The sequence below is a fragment of the Capricornis sumatraensis genome, chromosome 11 (assembly GCF_032405125.1).
Source record: "Capricornis sumatraensis isolate serow.1 chromosome 11, serow.2, whole genome shotgun sequence".
NCBI lineage: Eukaryota > Metazoa > Chordata > Mammalia > Artiodactyla > Bovidae > Capricornis > Capricornis sumatraensis.
In genome coordinates, this window is record NC_091079.1 from 23,656,224 (window position 1) to 23,670,954 (window position 14,731).

At 53.5% G+C, this 14,731-nt stretch overlaps 1 protein-coding gene across 1 annotated transcript in view; it reads left to right on the plus strand.

Moving 5' to 3' along the window:
* COL22A1 (collagen type XXII alpha 1 chain) overlaps positions 1-14,731 on the plus strand; it is a 200,874-nt gene that overhangs the window by 176,806 nt on the left and 9,337 nt on the right. The window contains exons 52-59 of the mRNA XM_068983408.1: positions 1,731-1,784; positions 5,314-5,367; positions 8,083-8,127; positions 8,829-8,882; positions 10,191-10,244; positions 12,155-12,208; positions 13,864-13,935; positions 14,094-14,129. Of these exons, the coding sequence (XP_068839509.1) occupies positions 1,731-1,784; positions 5,314-5,367; positions 8,083-8,127; positions 8,829-8,882; positions 10,191-10,244; positions 12,155-12,208; positions 13,864-13,935; positions 14,094-14,129 (423 nt within the window). The remainder of the gene's footprint in view (positions 1-1,730; positions 1,785-5,313; positions 5,368-8,082; positions 8,128-8,828; positions 8,883-10,190; positions 10,245-12,154; positions 12,209-13,863; positions 13,936-14,093; positions 14,130-14,731) is intronic.

Sequence of the window (14,731 nt, forward strand, 5' to 3'; positions counted from 1 at the left end):
TCAAAGTCCTAGGATAACTGGAGAGGAAAGAAATGACCTTAGATGTGATTCTGTGATTTAGAAGAATTCCTTCTTCCTCCTCTCTTGCCTCCCTCTTCCCTTCCCGTGCAAAACTCATCTGCTCATGGTTATCGGCAGACAGAAGCCAAGATTTTGACCTGCGTGGCGCCTCGTGAGTTGAGCCCCATTTCTTCCGCTCTGTCTCTTCAATTCTGTCCCTGTAAGATCCATTCTCACTCCATGGCTCTTCCTCCCAGCCACTCTACATTACTCTGCCTTCCTCTAACGAGTCATCCTTGTCTAGAAAACTCTTCCTCTCCCTTCTGCCTGGGCGATAGGAGTCATAATAGTTTCTGTGTGCCTGGTGCTAACCGCAGGGTGGGCTGTGGGCATTAACCTGCGTAGTCCTCGCCGCAGCCCCACTCCTCGGTTCATGCCGAGGTCTCCAGCCTCCAGTCTCGGCCACTCTTTTTGATGTGCTGATCTCACCCTGTTCCATGGGCTTTCTCTGCCGTCCGTGGGTCTCTTGACACTCCTCCCCACCACTCTGTGCAGGGGGAGAAGCAGTTTCTGGAGTTAACTCTTAATTGAGAAAAGGACCAACACTGCCTAGCCTCGGGCCTGCCCAGCTGGCTTACCTGGCGTTACCATGGTTATGCCAGAAGCCGGATCGTTATGGGTTACAGATGCACATGGAGCATTGGCCAGTGGCCCGGATGGTCAGTAAACTTAACTTGCCATCTGCAGTGCTTCCCCCTGGAGCCCGGGCACTGACGTTGCAGTGCTGATGAGGGGCGCTGCGTGATTTCCTGCGCACCTGTCAGCGCGGGAGCAGCTTCGCTGCTGGTGTCGTTTGCCGTCGCTGGTTGGTTAAGCATCTCAGGGGGCAGCACTGATTCTGAGCCCCCTCGTGACTCTGCCAGGCGGGTTCGTCACCTCTGTTTAGGAGAGGGGCCGCGCAGAGCTGAGAATGTCAGCAGTCCACCCAAGATCACGTGCATTGTTGGTGCAAGCGAGCTCCAACCTTGCCCGCTGTGGCTCCGGTTCCCTCGGCCCTGCTGCCTGCTGCTTTCTTTCCCTGGAGCCCGCCCAGTCTCGGTAGCCCCGGATTGGAGCCTGAGCCTGTGTGACGTATCATTGTCCTGATCTGCAGGGAGTCCTGCAACCTCATAGTCTCTTAGAGAAATGTGAGGCTAACGGTGTCTTGATTGAGAGCAGCGGGTGGGCTGGTAGGGGGTGGGGAGCAGGTGGGAGTCGTAGCTTGATCTCATGGAATGAAATGTGACATGTCGGTGGCCTTCCTATGCCCAGACGTGGCCCTGGCTGCCATTCTCAGCGCCCCTCTCAAGTTCCAGGAGTTCCTTGAGGCCTCGGGGTCCTTGTCACCCTCATCAGAAGCTGCATCCTCATCGTCCCCCCACCCCCGTCGCTGTTGTCAACACAGGAGGCCTGGAGATGAGCCTGTAGTGTCCTAAGTTAGAGAACGTCCAGGAGGGGCTTCTCTCCATCCATAGCAATAAAAAGTGATGCCAGTGCAATGTACTGCTTTTCCGCTGTGCGCCAGGCGCTGCCCAACAGAGGATCCAAGTCAGAATGGTGGTGCTGGGGAGTAAACCTGGACACGCAGCCGGTTCTGTCGGTCGCATGTACACCCGGCAAAAAAAAAAAGTCTGTCCTTCCCTCCCTCTGGGCGTCTGCAGCCAGATAACCAGTTTGAATTTCTCTTGCAGGGAGAAGAAGGCAAAGAGGGCAGAGATGGAAAACCAGGGCCCCCCGGAGAGCCGGTAAGGGACTCTGTGGTTTCTTACCACTTACACGTCAGAGCAGCCTAAACGGCCACTCTGTGTCCGGAGCTTCTGGGACCCAGGCACAGTGAAAGTTCTCTTCCATGCATGTCTTCATTTTCTTTCCCCAAGAGGCCAGCAGGGTATTATCATTTTTAATTTTGCTTATTGATAAAATTAAATTAAAATATTTTATGCCAAAGTTGCAGCCGCCCCCAGAAAAAGGAGCTGGCTTTGGGTTCTGGCTCCACTCCATGCAGGCTTGTGATCTGGCGTGAGTCAGAGCCTGCCCCAGGCTTCAGTCCCATTTCAGACAAAACGAGAATAATAATAGCCACTCCCTGGAGTTGCTGAAGAATCAGATGAGGTGAGAAACTGGTTAAACGCATCAGGTTTCTTTACCTGTTAATCGATTTAGTGAGTTACTTTTCCCAACTGCCATGGTTTTAACTCCTGGTGAGGTTAGAACCGTGCAGCCTATAGAACCGCTAAGTGGAGTTACATAAAAATCTCCACAGTGAGGTTTGTGTTCCAGTTGATTTGTCTGGTCATAACTACTATGATTCATTTTGCGTCTTATGTGACTCCCCAGAAGCATCTTCGTTATCACTTTTTACTCTTCGCCAGATGCTGAAAGCAGAATTCATTGCTGAGAGGAAAAAAGAGAGCCCAGGGCAGCGAGCAGAGTGCCAAGCTCATCTGAGCTGCTGAAGGCTGATGCCCTGCAAAGCAGCCCCAGCGGGCAAGGGGCAGGTAGCCAGGCTGAGGACCTGGCCAGGGAGAGAGAAGGACAGATGTCGCCACTGTGGCCGACAGCTGCTGTGGGCACGCCGAGGGCTGGGAGTACCAAGCACTCCATTATATTTTGCGGTGTAACCCCCAGAAAACCCCTGTGGGGTGTGGGGTACCACTATTGGTCCAGATGAGGAAACTGAGGCACCGGGAGGTTAAATAGGATAGCTGAGGCCACCCAGCTGGTAAAGGAAGCAGTCAGGACCCACACCCTGAAGGCTGACCCGTGTTCAGTACCACAGAGCAGGCAGGCAGCTTGTTTGCAGGAAGTGGCAATGCTGGAGATATGGGAGATGGGGGCCAATCCCTGGGTTGGGAAGATCCCCTGGAGGAGGAAATGGCAGCCCACTCCAGTATTCTTGCCTGGGAAATCCTATGGACAGAGGAGCCTGGCGGGCTACAGTCCCAAGAGTAGCAAGAAGTCCAACATGACTGAGTGGCTAAGCATGCATGCAGCACGTACTATCCCGAGAGGCTGTCACTGACAGCACAGGAAACCTGTGTGAGGCCCTCGGTCTTCATACAGAAAGGTTTGTGCCAGGCGCTGGCCGTAGATGGATAGGGGACCAGGCCTGCTCTGGGTCACCGCTGGCCGAGTCTGTCCACGGGAGACAGGGCCGGCTCTGCTGGGAGCTCAGGGTGCTCAGCAACTCCCCCCAAGTGCCCCCACAGCAGGCAGTCCAGAGCTCACCAGCAGCTCCTCCTGGGGTCTCAGCGTGGCCATCCTGACGTTTATCACTCTGAGCTGCTCTGGAGGAAACTGGCAGAGGATGGGTGGCGTCAGAGATGTCCTCCAAGCAGACCGGGAGCCCAGGATGTGGGACGGGGTCAGGCATGGGGAACAGACCCCAGAAGCAGGTGCCGAGTGAGGAGGTGTAGCCAGGAGTGGAGAGCTGCCAGCAGCCGGTGAGAGGACGGTCCAGCGGGCACCAGCGTGCATGCTGGGTCCGCTCCCTTGGAGACCGGCTGAGAGCGCGTGAGCAGCACAGCTGCCTGCCCACTCCCACCGCTGCCAAAGGACCGAAGGCCGGGCTGTTTATCTCCCCTTCAACTGCTTGAAGGGAGTATAGCTCCAGTGGACCTGGACTCCCGTGCTCTGGGGCCTTCTGCACCTTCAGAGTCTGAGCACTGCCCTCTCCGCTAGCAGAGGCTGATGGACAGAGTGACAGGAGCCCCTCCAGGGGAGCCCAGGGTGGGGGTCCAGAAGCTGCAGCATTGGCTGCGGGTGGTGGCTGGTTGCTTTCCACTTTGACCTGGACCTTTAAGTTCTTGTGCGCTGGGGACACAGTGGAGAGATGGATGGTGGATGCATGGATAGATACACAGATGGGTAGACAGGCAGCTGTTAAGTGTTGCCCATTGCATTATTTTTAATAGGAGACATTTGAGCATGAATTACAGCGTAGGATGAAGTTCGGTGTCTCTGGAGCCAAATTACCTGCATTATAACCCCAGCTGTTTGACCCTGAGCAGGTCCCTTGACCTCTCCGTGCCTTGGAGTGTTGCCTGCGGGAGAACAGAAGTGTCTCCTTCATGGGTTACAGGGAGGACTCATTGACACCGCTGTGTCAAGCACTGGCTGTGCTGGTACATAGAACACCCTCAGCAGTGGCTGGCGGTTGCCCTTTTCCTGCTACAGCTTGGGCCAGTGCTGGGCGTCCCACTTGATTGTGGGGCTGGGGCCACGCTAGGCCCATATCCCCTCTGTCAAAGGCCCTGTGGAGGAGAGATGGTCCTGAGTGTACAGCTGACAAATAGATCCAGGGGAGGGGATGACCCCCAAGACCATACGGCTAGACTTTGAGGAGCTGGGACAGAGAAGAAACCGATTTAGAAATCAGAGCTTGGTGCCCCGTCCTCCTTCTCCCTGTAATTCTCACTTTAAATCCACGGATGCTCTTCTGCCTCTCCTGTGCCCCCTCTTGGACCCCATCTGACCCTCAAGGTTGATAAGCTGTGGAAATGAGGGAGGGTTTGGGGGTGGGTGTGCCCTCCTGTGCCCTGCCCGTCTCCCGATCAACCCCCGTGGCCTTTCACCCACTTGCCCTGCTCCCCAACCCTCCCCTACCCTCACCACTTTTATCTGGACTTTAGCACCCACGGGCCTGTATTTATTGCTCTGTTCTATCCAGGGTCGTACAAGACTGCTGGTAGGGAAGACCCTTGAACAGCAGAGTGTCCCAGTTGCTTGCGTAGCGTTAGGAGGAGATGGGATGGGGTCGGGATGAGTCAGTTGCAGGCCCACCGGTCACCGGCACTGCTGCTGGGGATGAGGAGAGCATCCTTTCGGGTGTCGCTGGGATTCAGTCTGGCTCTGCTGTTTATTAACTCAGTGAAACTGTAACTTTGAGCCTCAGTGTCCGCTTCTGTAAGATGCAGTTGTTAGTAGCTGCCTTGCAGTGGTTTTGTGAGTGGCATAAAGCTACTTCTGGCTTGGGTGTCTACCTAATTTCTCATCCACACCAGAACAATCCAGAGAATTAAATAGGGGAAACCATGAATGGGTCTCAGAGATGAACCTTGTGTAACCAGCGCCATCCCAGGGAAACCGAGAGTCTAATAGGCTGGACTACACAGTGCTGTTCTGTATGGACTAATATGGACCACGGTGCTGGAGGGTAGGGTTGGCAGGCGCAGAGACTGGCGGGTGGAAATGTGATGTGAAGCCTGGGCAACCAAGAATAGGAAGATCCTGAAAATACTGTCCTCAGATTTTTCTTTTCTTCTTTATCCTCAGGGCAAAACAGGAGAGCCGGGTCTGCCAGGACCAGAGGGTGCCCGCGGTCCCCCTGTAAGTGCTTACTGTGAGTGTGTATGTGTGTGTGTGTGAGTGTGAGTGTGTGTGTGTGTGAGTGTGAGTGTGTGTGTGTGTGTGTGAGTGTGAGTGTGAGTGTGTTGTCCACATAGAACAAAGCCACCAGCCAGTTGCCTGTGACACTGTGGGTCCGCTTCTTTGAGACTGCCCAGCCATGGATTCCAGAAGTACCTTCCTTCCAAGACATCGGTACTTACCTGCAGTAAATCCAGTCACTTCCTATGCCATTGCTATAAAATGTATTTTCCCCCTTGCAACCATTGTCACAATGTTGTTATTCTAAGTTGCCTTTGTTCTTATCCTGTTTATTATATTTTTAATAGGCTTTCTCTGGATGACAGACCCTAAAAATGAGTCTTAATTTTCATTCTGAAACCTTTCCACAGCTAAAGTATTTTTTTCCAATTAGAAGTGTAACTCATTTTCACTGCATAACAATAACAAATGATGATGGTCATAAAAAGAATAAGAAAAGTAATGTTATAGAGAAGAAAATTGAGTTAACATAATTCTACAATATGGAAGTAACGCTCTGTTAATATTCTAGTATGAGTTTTAGTCTTCTATGTATGAAACCCAACATTTATGTATCTAAATATACATCTATCATTTATATATTTAAATCTAAATCTAGCTGCTGAGCTATTTATTATACACATAAACAAAGATACCTTTTCTACAAAAATGAACTCTGTGTATTTTAGGGTTCCTGGGTTGTTTCTTGTTTTTTTTTTTTTTTTTTTTTGCTAAATGCTTTACTTCTTTATAGTTTCAAAGTTGTTTACACAGTTCCTTAGATTTTCTTTTGGGAAAATGTGATTTTTAATGAAAATCTTAAAATCCAATTATCTAGATATAATTTTGCCAGATATAAGATTGCCAGAAATGGCCTACTGGCAAGAAGTAGGAGAAGAAAATGCTAGTTCTACTTTCTTAATTTGCTTCTCTGTTAAAAAAAAAAAATCAATAACTTACCTGGCTAGTATTCAATAAGGAGATAAAACACAAAAAAGTACTTTCCTTCTTCCTAAATCTCCCTGATTTTCACCTGATTGCACAAGGAGAAGAAACCTAAGACTGCTGAATATCACCTCTTTGGAGGATTAAGACACAGAATTAGGATTTTTTTTTAAGGTTGTTACTGGCTTATTGGTAGAGAAGGAAGTGGCAATCCACTCCAGTATTCTTGCCTGGGGAATCTCATGAACAGAGGAGCCTGCCGGCTACAGTCCATGGGGTCCCAAACAGTTGGACACGACTCAGATTAATGTGCCGCCACCACCACCACTGGTTTATTGGAGGGAGGGGTTTCTTGGTTTGTTTGTTTCTTTGTTTTTTTTTTTTTTTTTCAACCAAGAAGATCCATTTGCTGAGAACTGTGCTGGGGCAAGGCCCATCTCTCAACTGAGAGCTGTAAGGAGTCCTGCTTCAGTGCAGGGATAGAGGTTAGAGACCCAGGCAGGTGATGAAAGACCCGCCTCCTCTGGCTGGCACTGTGTGAATTAGAGACATGAAAGCTTGGAGAGAGACAGACCTGGGCTCAGCTTCTGCTTTGCCATTTAATAACTCTGTGACCTGGGTCAGAGGACCTTTCTGAACCTGTTTCTTCTTCTATGAAATGGGTATCAGAGCAGTTCCCGCTTTTGCAGGGTGGTTGTGAGTACTAAAGCAATTTCCCAGCCATGTGCCAGGTGTGTTGCATGTGGCTTCCTTTACTTGGTGCTTTTGTCCATGATTGTTGGGAGGAGAACAACCAGGGTCCCTGGCTCTGAGCATGGCTGGATTTGGGACTCGAGTGTCTTGGAAGAATATCCTGGGACCCAAGGAAAGGGAACTGGCCCATCTTGAACAGTGGAGAGCACTGTGCCTCTTTCTCAATCCTGAGCAGCAGCCCTGCAGACATGGGCTCACCCTCGCTCGATAGATACAGACACTGAATCCCAAGAAAGAGAAGGAAAACTCCCAAGGCCCACAGCTAGAGAGTGGGGCAACAGACCAGGTTCATTTTCTGACCTGGCTCCAAAGTCAGCCCTGCTCCGTCACGATACCTGCATAGAACACCCCTTTCTGCCGATCAGTCCTGCAGACTCTGCCAGGTGTGTATTTTTATAATCCTCAGTCCTTAGATGGTGATGTTAGGACTCCAGGGGGTCAGCTGACTTGTCTGAGGTCACAGGGTTGAATCTGGAGTCAAAACCGAGGGAGTGCTTCCTCTCCCTGGCGCCTCCCGGTGTCTCGAGCTCCCCTTTGTACTGCACTGCCCCGCAGCCTGGGGAGTGACCCTCACGGCCTCCCTCCAGAGGCCACTATCCTTGTCCATCGAGTGGGGAGGAGCGGACAGAGAACACATTTCCAGGATGACAGCCACCACCACACAACAGCGGGGCCTGCAGGTCAGAGCTCTTATCTAGTGGCTGAGCCTGAGGGCTGCTATTCTCCCCAGAAGGGCCTTCACTTGCTCTTGAAAACAGGAGATTAAAGGAGATAAGGGCTTCCCTGGGGGCTCAGATGGTAAAGAGTCCGCCTGCAATGCAGGAGACCCGGGTTCGATCCCCAGGTCGAGAAGACCCCCTGCACATACCCGGCGGGGGCTTACCGCCTCCTCCTGCTCCTCTAGACCCCCTGGAGTCTGCCTGGTCCTGCGTTACCAGCCTGCTCCCTGGTGGGATAACATCATCCTTTCTCTTCTAGGGCTTCAAGGGACACACAGGCGACTCTGGCCCCCCTGGCCCCCGGGTAAGTGGACATGTCGCCATCAGGCGGTCCCCATGCACCTGAGTGGGCGCTTCTAGACACAAGGCTCCTGGGCCCTGGAGGGACAGGCAGAGCTGTGTCCCGAGAGAGGACAGTGGCAGCCATTGGAAGCATCGTCCCTCCCTGGTTGTGTTTCTAGACGTTTCTCCCGGGGGCCTCACACTGATGTCCGACCAGTTTGACCAGGTCAGCCTGGAGTCAGGTCACTGCCGGCTGGAGGATGGGGGTGGGTTTCCTGAGGTCCCAGATCTCGTGTGTGGACACCTTCAGTTTATCCCAGCTGGGAAACCCTGGGCCCTGTCCTCCTGTCCTCCACCTTGCTCCGTCTCTTCCGAGTGCCCCAAACAGAGGAATCCCTGGGGAGAACCCCAGTGAGGCCCGCTGCTCTGTACAGTGAGGAGGAAGCCGAGGTGCAGCGAGGGGCCAGCGGGTCGGCTCGTGGGGAGGCGGAACCCCCAGCGGTTTGCCTGATCTGTCAGCTGGTGCTTCCCCACAGCGCAGAGGGCTCGCAGCTGGCCTTGGGGGCACTGCAGACTCCACCTGGGGGCGAGGACCCGGGGATGCTTTCGGTTGGGCGGTCCTCCTGGTCTTTCTCCCCCCGTGCTCCGAGGAATGGCGGCTGAGACACTGGCGTTGCGCATTTCTCTCCCTAACAGCAGCTGTTGTGTTTCTGCTTCTCCTAGGGAGAGCCTGGCGCCACAGGGCCCCCTGGCCGGGAAGGGTCACCAGGAAAAGACGTGAGTGTGGGTGTCTGGTGGGGCCCGGCTGGGCCTGTGGGCGGAGGGGTGTAGAGAGTTTAGACAAGGACCAGGAGACGCTTAGAACCTGGGCAGGGGAGTGGGTACCACGATGGAGGGAGTCACAGGTGGGTTCTGAGAATCTCTGGGCGACATCTCGCCTGCTGGCACTGCGGGCCGCCTGAGCCCTCCCCGCAGGGCCGTCTGACATGTGTGGACGTGGCTTGGCCTCTGGACGTGAGTGCTTGGTCAGGAGCGTCGCGCACGGTCCTGAGGTCCCAGGTGGCCCCATGCCCAGCCCCTGGCACCCTTCAGGACCTGGCTTTAAGCCCTAGTGACGTGTCCCCCCACCCTGGCTCTCGATGTACATTGTCGTCTCGGCTGATCTGTGGTCATGAGACGCTGGAGCTGGAGAGGGTCTAGCTCTTCTTGTGCTTTTCCTTAGCAGTGGGATCCGTTCCACAAACCCACCTGTCTGGCACGTGGGGGCCCTGCAGGCAGATCAAAGCAGGGCAGCTGCGTGGACTGGAGCGAGGCCTCGCCCCCCATCCTGTCCCCCAAGGGTGCCTCTCGGTGCTGAAAGGCAGGTTGAGAATCCTGGGCTCACTGACCCCTCTCACTCCAGTTTATAGCGGAGGGCGTGAGGGAAGCCCCTTGGCAGGGGGTGGAGGGTTCGGCTCGCCCAGCAGTTCAGGGTGCAGTGGGGACAGGCTCCGGAGGCCTGCTCTTGGTGCGAGTGCCTGCCTACCTCCCGCTCAGCTCTCTCTTTTCATGTAAAACTGCCATTTTTTTAGGATGTTGTACAGTGTAATTTGTGTGGCCAAGCTTCTGTCCTTTTCATTTATAATATGAGGAGATTTATACCCTGGTTAGGAGGCTGCCGGGAGGACAGTGTGGGAGGCGGTGGCGAATCCCCGCTGCTTGGCACCTGGAAGTTTCTGTAGACCTTCCAATGGCATTTTTCTTACTGTGGAGACTGAGGCAGGAGTGGCCACAGGTGGCTGACCAGCGACTCAGAGATGGGACGCCAAGGAAAGTTCTCTTCCCTGTCACATCCTTTGGCTCCAAGTGGAGCCCCCGAGATCCCAATGGGTCCGGGTGGGCCAGGTCTACGCAAGTAAATTAAGTCAGCAAGTGCACAAATGAGGACTTACCTGCAGGAAGTGAGCTGTGCCCGTGAAACAGCTGGTGATTGGTGATGAGACACGTTGGGCACCATTTGTTGGGCCTCTAGGGCACCTGGGGGAAGTCTGCTCCCACCATTTTCATGCAGCGACTCTGGGGTGATGTGACCTCTCTCTGTTCCAGGGTGACACAGGACCTACAGGGCCACAGGGTCCCCAAGGACTGAGGGGCCTGCCGGTGAGTTTTGCCTTGAGGCCGATCTGCTCCGTGCTTTGCAGGCCTGTTACCATGGTGACATTTGGTTGGTTTATCCTGGTACAGCCCTGTGTGTCATTAAAAAAATGACAAAATGTCTCTGTTGTTGTTCAGTCATGTCCAACTCTTTGCGACCCCATGGACTGCAGCACGCCAGGCTTCCCTGTCCTTCACTTTCTACTGGAGATTGCTCAAACTCATGTCCATTAAGTGGGTGATGCCCTCCAACCATCTCATTTCAAAACGTCTTGAAGTGAAGTGAAGTGAAAATCACTCAGTCGTGTCTGACTCTTTGTGATCCCATGGACTGTATGGAACTCTCCATATAGAATACTGAAGGGGGTCGCCTGTCCCTTCTCCAGGGAATCTTCCCAACCCAGGGATCAAACCCAGGTCTCCTGCATTGCAGGCGGATTCTTTACCAACTGAGCTATGAGGGAAGCCCTCAAAATGTCTGAGCAGTTGGTAAATAGCCGCTGTCCTAAGCCCACCCTGTGGCCCAGCACACACTCCCCAGGCTCTTGTCTGGGACCACCTACCCACAATCCAGATACTAAAACGGTGCCACTTGGCATGGCTGGGGTGCTATAACAGCCCCCAACCCCAAGTCATGAGCCAACTTTAGGAATCCTGGGATTCGAGCGTGCTCTGCATTCATTCACCAGAGCTGTCATAGCAAAAGGACCGAAAGCACAGTGGCTCAAGAACAGAAGTGTATTATCCCTCAGTTATGGAGGCTAGAAATCTGGGACACTCATCATCTCCGTGTTCTGTGACCTGGGAGTCCAAGATCAAGGTGCCAGTGGAGTTGCTTCCTTCTGAGGCTGTGAGGGAGAGTCACTCAAGGCTCTCTGAACCTCTGGTGGTTTGCAAGCAGCCTCTGACATTCCTTGGCTTCTAGAAGCATCAGCCCAGCCTCTGCCTCCATCTTCACATGGTTTTCTCCCTGTGACATTTGTCTGGTCCAAATGTCCCCTTTTTATGAAGACAGCAGTCATATTGGATTAGGGGCCCACCCCATTCCTGTGTGACCTCACCTTAATTAATTACATATGCAGTGACCATATTTCCGAATCAGGCCAAATTCTGGCACACCAGGGATTAGGACTTCAGCCTATGGATTGGCAACAGGGGGGACTATGAGTTTTGGGCACAAAATGCCCATCACGTTAGAGCATGTTACGGTTGTGAGTCTGTCCTGGAATCTGGAGTGCGGGGGCCTTCCATCCAGTAGCCACTGATGCTGCACCTGCCGTGTTATCTGATACCTCTACCCACGCAGTCATCAGTGCCCCTCACAGAGAAGGGGGAGGGCATAAAGGCAGGAACATGCATCCCCAGCTGAGACCAGGCCTCCAGGGATGTGAGCACTTTTGTTTGTTCCTGAAGTCAGCATCTGAGTGGGAGGATGAATGGATAAGTCAGCAGATGTGTTGCGATGATTTACCATGCCTGTGCTCCCGGCAGCAGTCACCAGCCCAGGATTTTTCATGCACGTGAACTCATTTAAGTATTTATCATTTATTATGAGTTAACTACCCCAAGCTCCATACTGTAACCGCCCCCCCACCCCAGGCTCCTCTATCCATGGGATTCTCCAGGCAAGAATCCTGGAGTAGGTAGACATTCCCTTCTCCAGAGGATCTTCCTAGCCCAGGGATCGAAAGTGGGTCTCCTGCACTGCGGGCAGATTCTTTACCATCTGAGCCACCAGGGAAGCCCTGTAGGGTTGATAAGCAGCCTCTAAGTCAGGACGTGGAGCCACGCTGGTCCGAGTCACGGCTCGTGTGAGACCAGCCCTCCGCGTCCAGCAGTCTCCATCCCCGTGTCCTGCCCTGTGATGCCCCGGCAGAGCATCCCGGCAGAGCCCTTACTGCTGTCTCTTCCATCAGGGTAAGAGTGGATCGCCTGGATCACCGGGAGAGCCTGGCACCCCAGGAAGCCCCGTGAGTACTGTCCCTTGGCTGCGGTGCAATCAGGGCAAGCTTTGGAAGGTTGTGTGGCTTACATCACCCTGTCTGGTCTCTGTTCCCAGAAGCCTCAGTGGGGAAACATGGTATTTGGATGGTGGGAATAGGCTGGAGGCAAGAGGATCCAGAAAGGACCTCTTTCATGTGATTACGTGCTTAACTCTGTGGTCTACAACCATAGGCATCCAGTGGGGGGGAGGAACTATTAAAGAATTTTTTAAACGTGTAATAAGAGTGCGAGTTAGTTGTTTGATGCCTTTAGAGGATGGAAGGACAGGGTCAGGCCCACGACCCTTCACATATGAGAGAGGGTAGGCATCGTGCACTGTGGGGCTGAATGTAACTCAGAGTTGGCTGAAGAGGATCCTCCTGCTGGTTGGGAGGCGGGAAAAGGGGAGAGCAAGAAGGAACAACGGGCAGGGAGTAGAAAAAGGGGGCCCTTGAGCAGTGTCCTGATCCCTGGATAATGGATTCAGGATTTAGGGTTCAGGTCTGGTAGATGGTGAGACACGGTGGAGAAGACAGGTCTTTGATGATGCCTAGGGTTGGATAAGTCAACGCCTTTCCACTCCCACCCCAGCCTTACAGTAGATTTATTAGCTAAAATTGGCAACCCTCTTGAGATGGCCATCCTCATAGTTTGTTACTCAAGCAGTAATTGCACGGGGCAATGGGCAGACCCATCTGGCTGGCTAACCGTTGTCACTGTGGAAATCAGGGTGAGCAGCCCATCCTGGTTTGCCAGGAACCCTCCTGGTGGTAGCACTGCAAATCCTGCCTCTTGGGAGAGCCATCATTCCCAGACAGACCGGGCACCTGGGTGCCCTGTAGAGCCCCATCTTCCTGTTGGACCAGGGACAGCCGTGTAGGAACCATCGCGGGAGTCTTGTCACCCATGCTGAGACATCTCAGACAGGAAGGACTGCGTCACGAGGCTGATCCACCCCCAGCGCAGAGCTGGCTGCAGAAGGGCTCACCCGCATTTGGTGGCTTCCCAGAAAGGTTGAAGCTGAAGGATTCCCACACACTTTGCCCCCAAAAGTGAGCCAAACCATGAGAATCACTGACCGATTGGGAAGAGGAACTCCGCCTTTCCAGGGAGGTCACTTAGAGGGGCCCCATACCTGTCGAGCGTGGTGGCTTAGTAACTGAGCTGTGTCTGATTCTTAGGACCCCACTGACTGTAGCCTGCCAGGCTCCTCTGTCCATGGGATTTTTCCCAGGCAAAAATACTGCAGGGGGTTGCCATTTCCTTCTCCAGAGGATCTTCCCGACCCAGGGATCGAGCCTGCATCTCGCGCTTGGCAGTCAGGTTCTTTACTGACCGAGCCACCAGGGAACCCCACACCCATCAAGGTGTTTTGTTAAATGTTAGTCCCTTTGTGTTTCTGTTGCTTTGAATGGGAAGGCCATTGACTATTCACAGGAAATTCTCCTCCTGTCCGCCGCCCATGGGTGGGATTCTCAGCACAGCTTCTCTCCCTAACCCCGCCCTTCCATTCCAGGAAAAGGGTTGTCTTTTCTTTTGTTCACATGCCAGGCCTGCAGAATACAGAGGGCTACGAGATTTCTGAACCTTCTTGAGTTGGCCCTTGATCTTGAAGAGTGACTGCCCCGTTTTCCCTCCGCAGGGCCAGAAGGGAACCAAAGGAGAAAACGGCAGCCCAGGGCTCCCGGGCTTCCTGGGTCCTCGGGGGCCTCAGGTGAGCATGGACCCTGTCGGAATCTCCTTGGCGGGAGCCTTGATTATTGTCGTTGCTCGAGACGACTCGAGCAAAAGTGTCTGTTTTAAAGGCACTCGTGTTACGTGCAACGTGCTGATGCAGCTGTGCAGCTAACTGATACCTGTTCTGTGTTGTAGGGGGAGCCAGGCGAGAAAGGAGTCCCAGGCAAGGAGGCAAGTGCCGCACCCCTGTTCTCCTGGGACCCTTTCCTGTGGGAGACACGGGCCCACCTCATCGGCGGGTGGTGCGTGCTGTCTCACGGGGTCCTTCGGCTTAGCAGGGCGCCCACACTAGATGCTGTATTCTGCCGTCACTGTCCTGAAATCCGAGCGCCTTCTTTCATTTTATTTTTTAATATTTGTTTAACTGGCTGACCTAGTCTTAGTTACAGCACGTGGGATCTTTGATTCCATAGCTGCAGCATGTGGCATCCAGTTCCCTGACCAGGGATCAAACCCAAGGCCCCAGCATTGGGAGCTCAGCGTCTTAGCCACTAGACCACCAGGGAGGCCCCCCTAGCGCTTTCTCAACAAAAGTCTGTGTTTTCACTCTGCATGGGAGCCGGTCCCGGGGTCCCATCTTGATACATCTCTCACTTATCGCTCTCTGCACCCAGCCCATCAGCAAGTCCTGTTCATTGACAAGACATGTCCGTTCTGACTCCGCAGTACCTCTCAGCTCTGTCCAGCTCTCTCCATCACTCCCGCTAAGAGACCTGACTGGGGCCATCGTCATCTCTCACCTGGGCATTTGCAGGGACCTCCTAACTGACTTC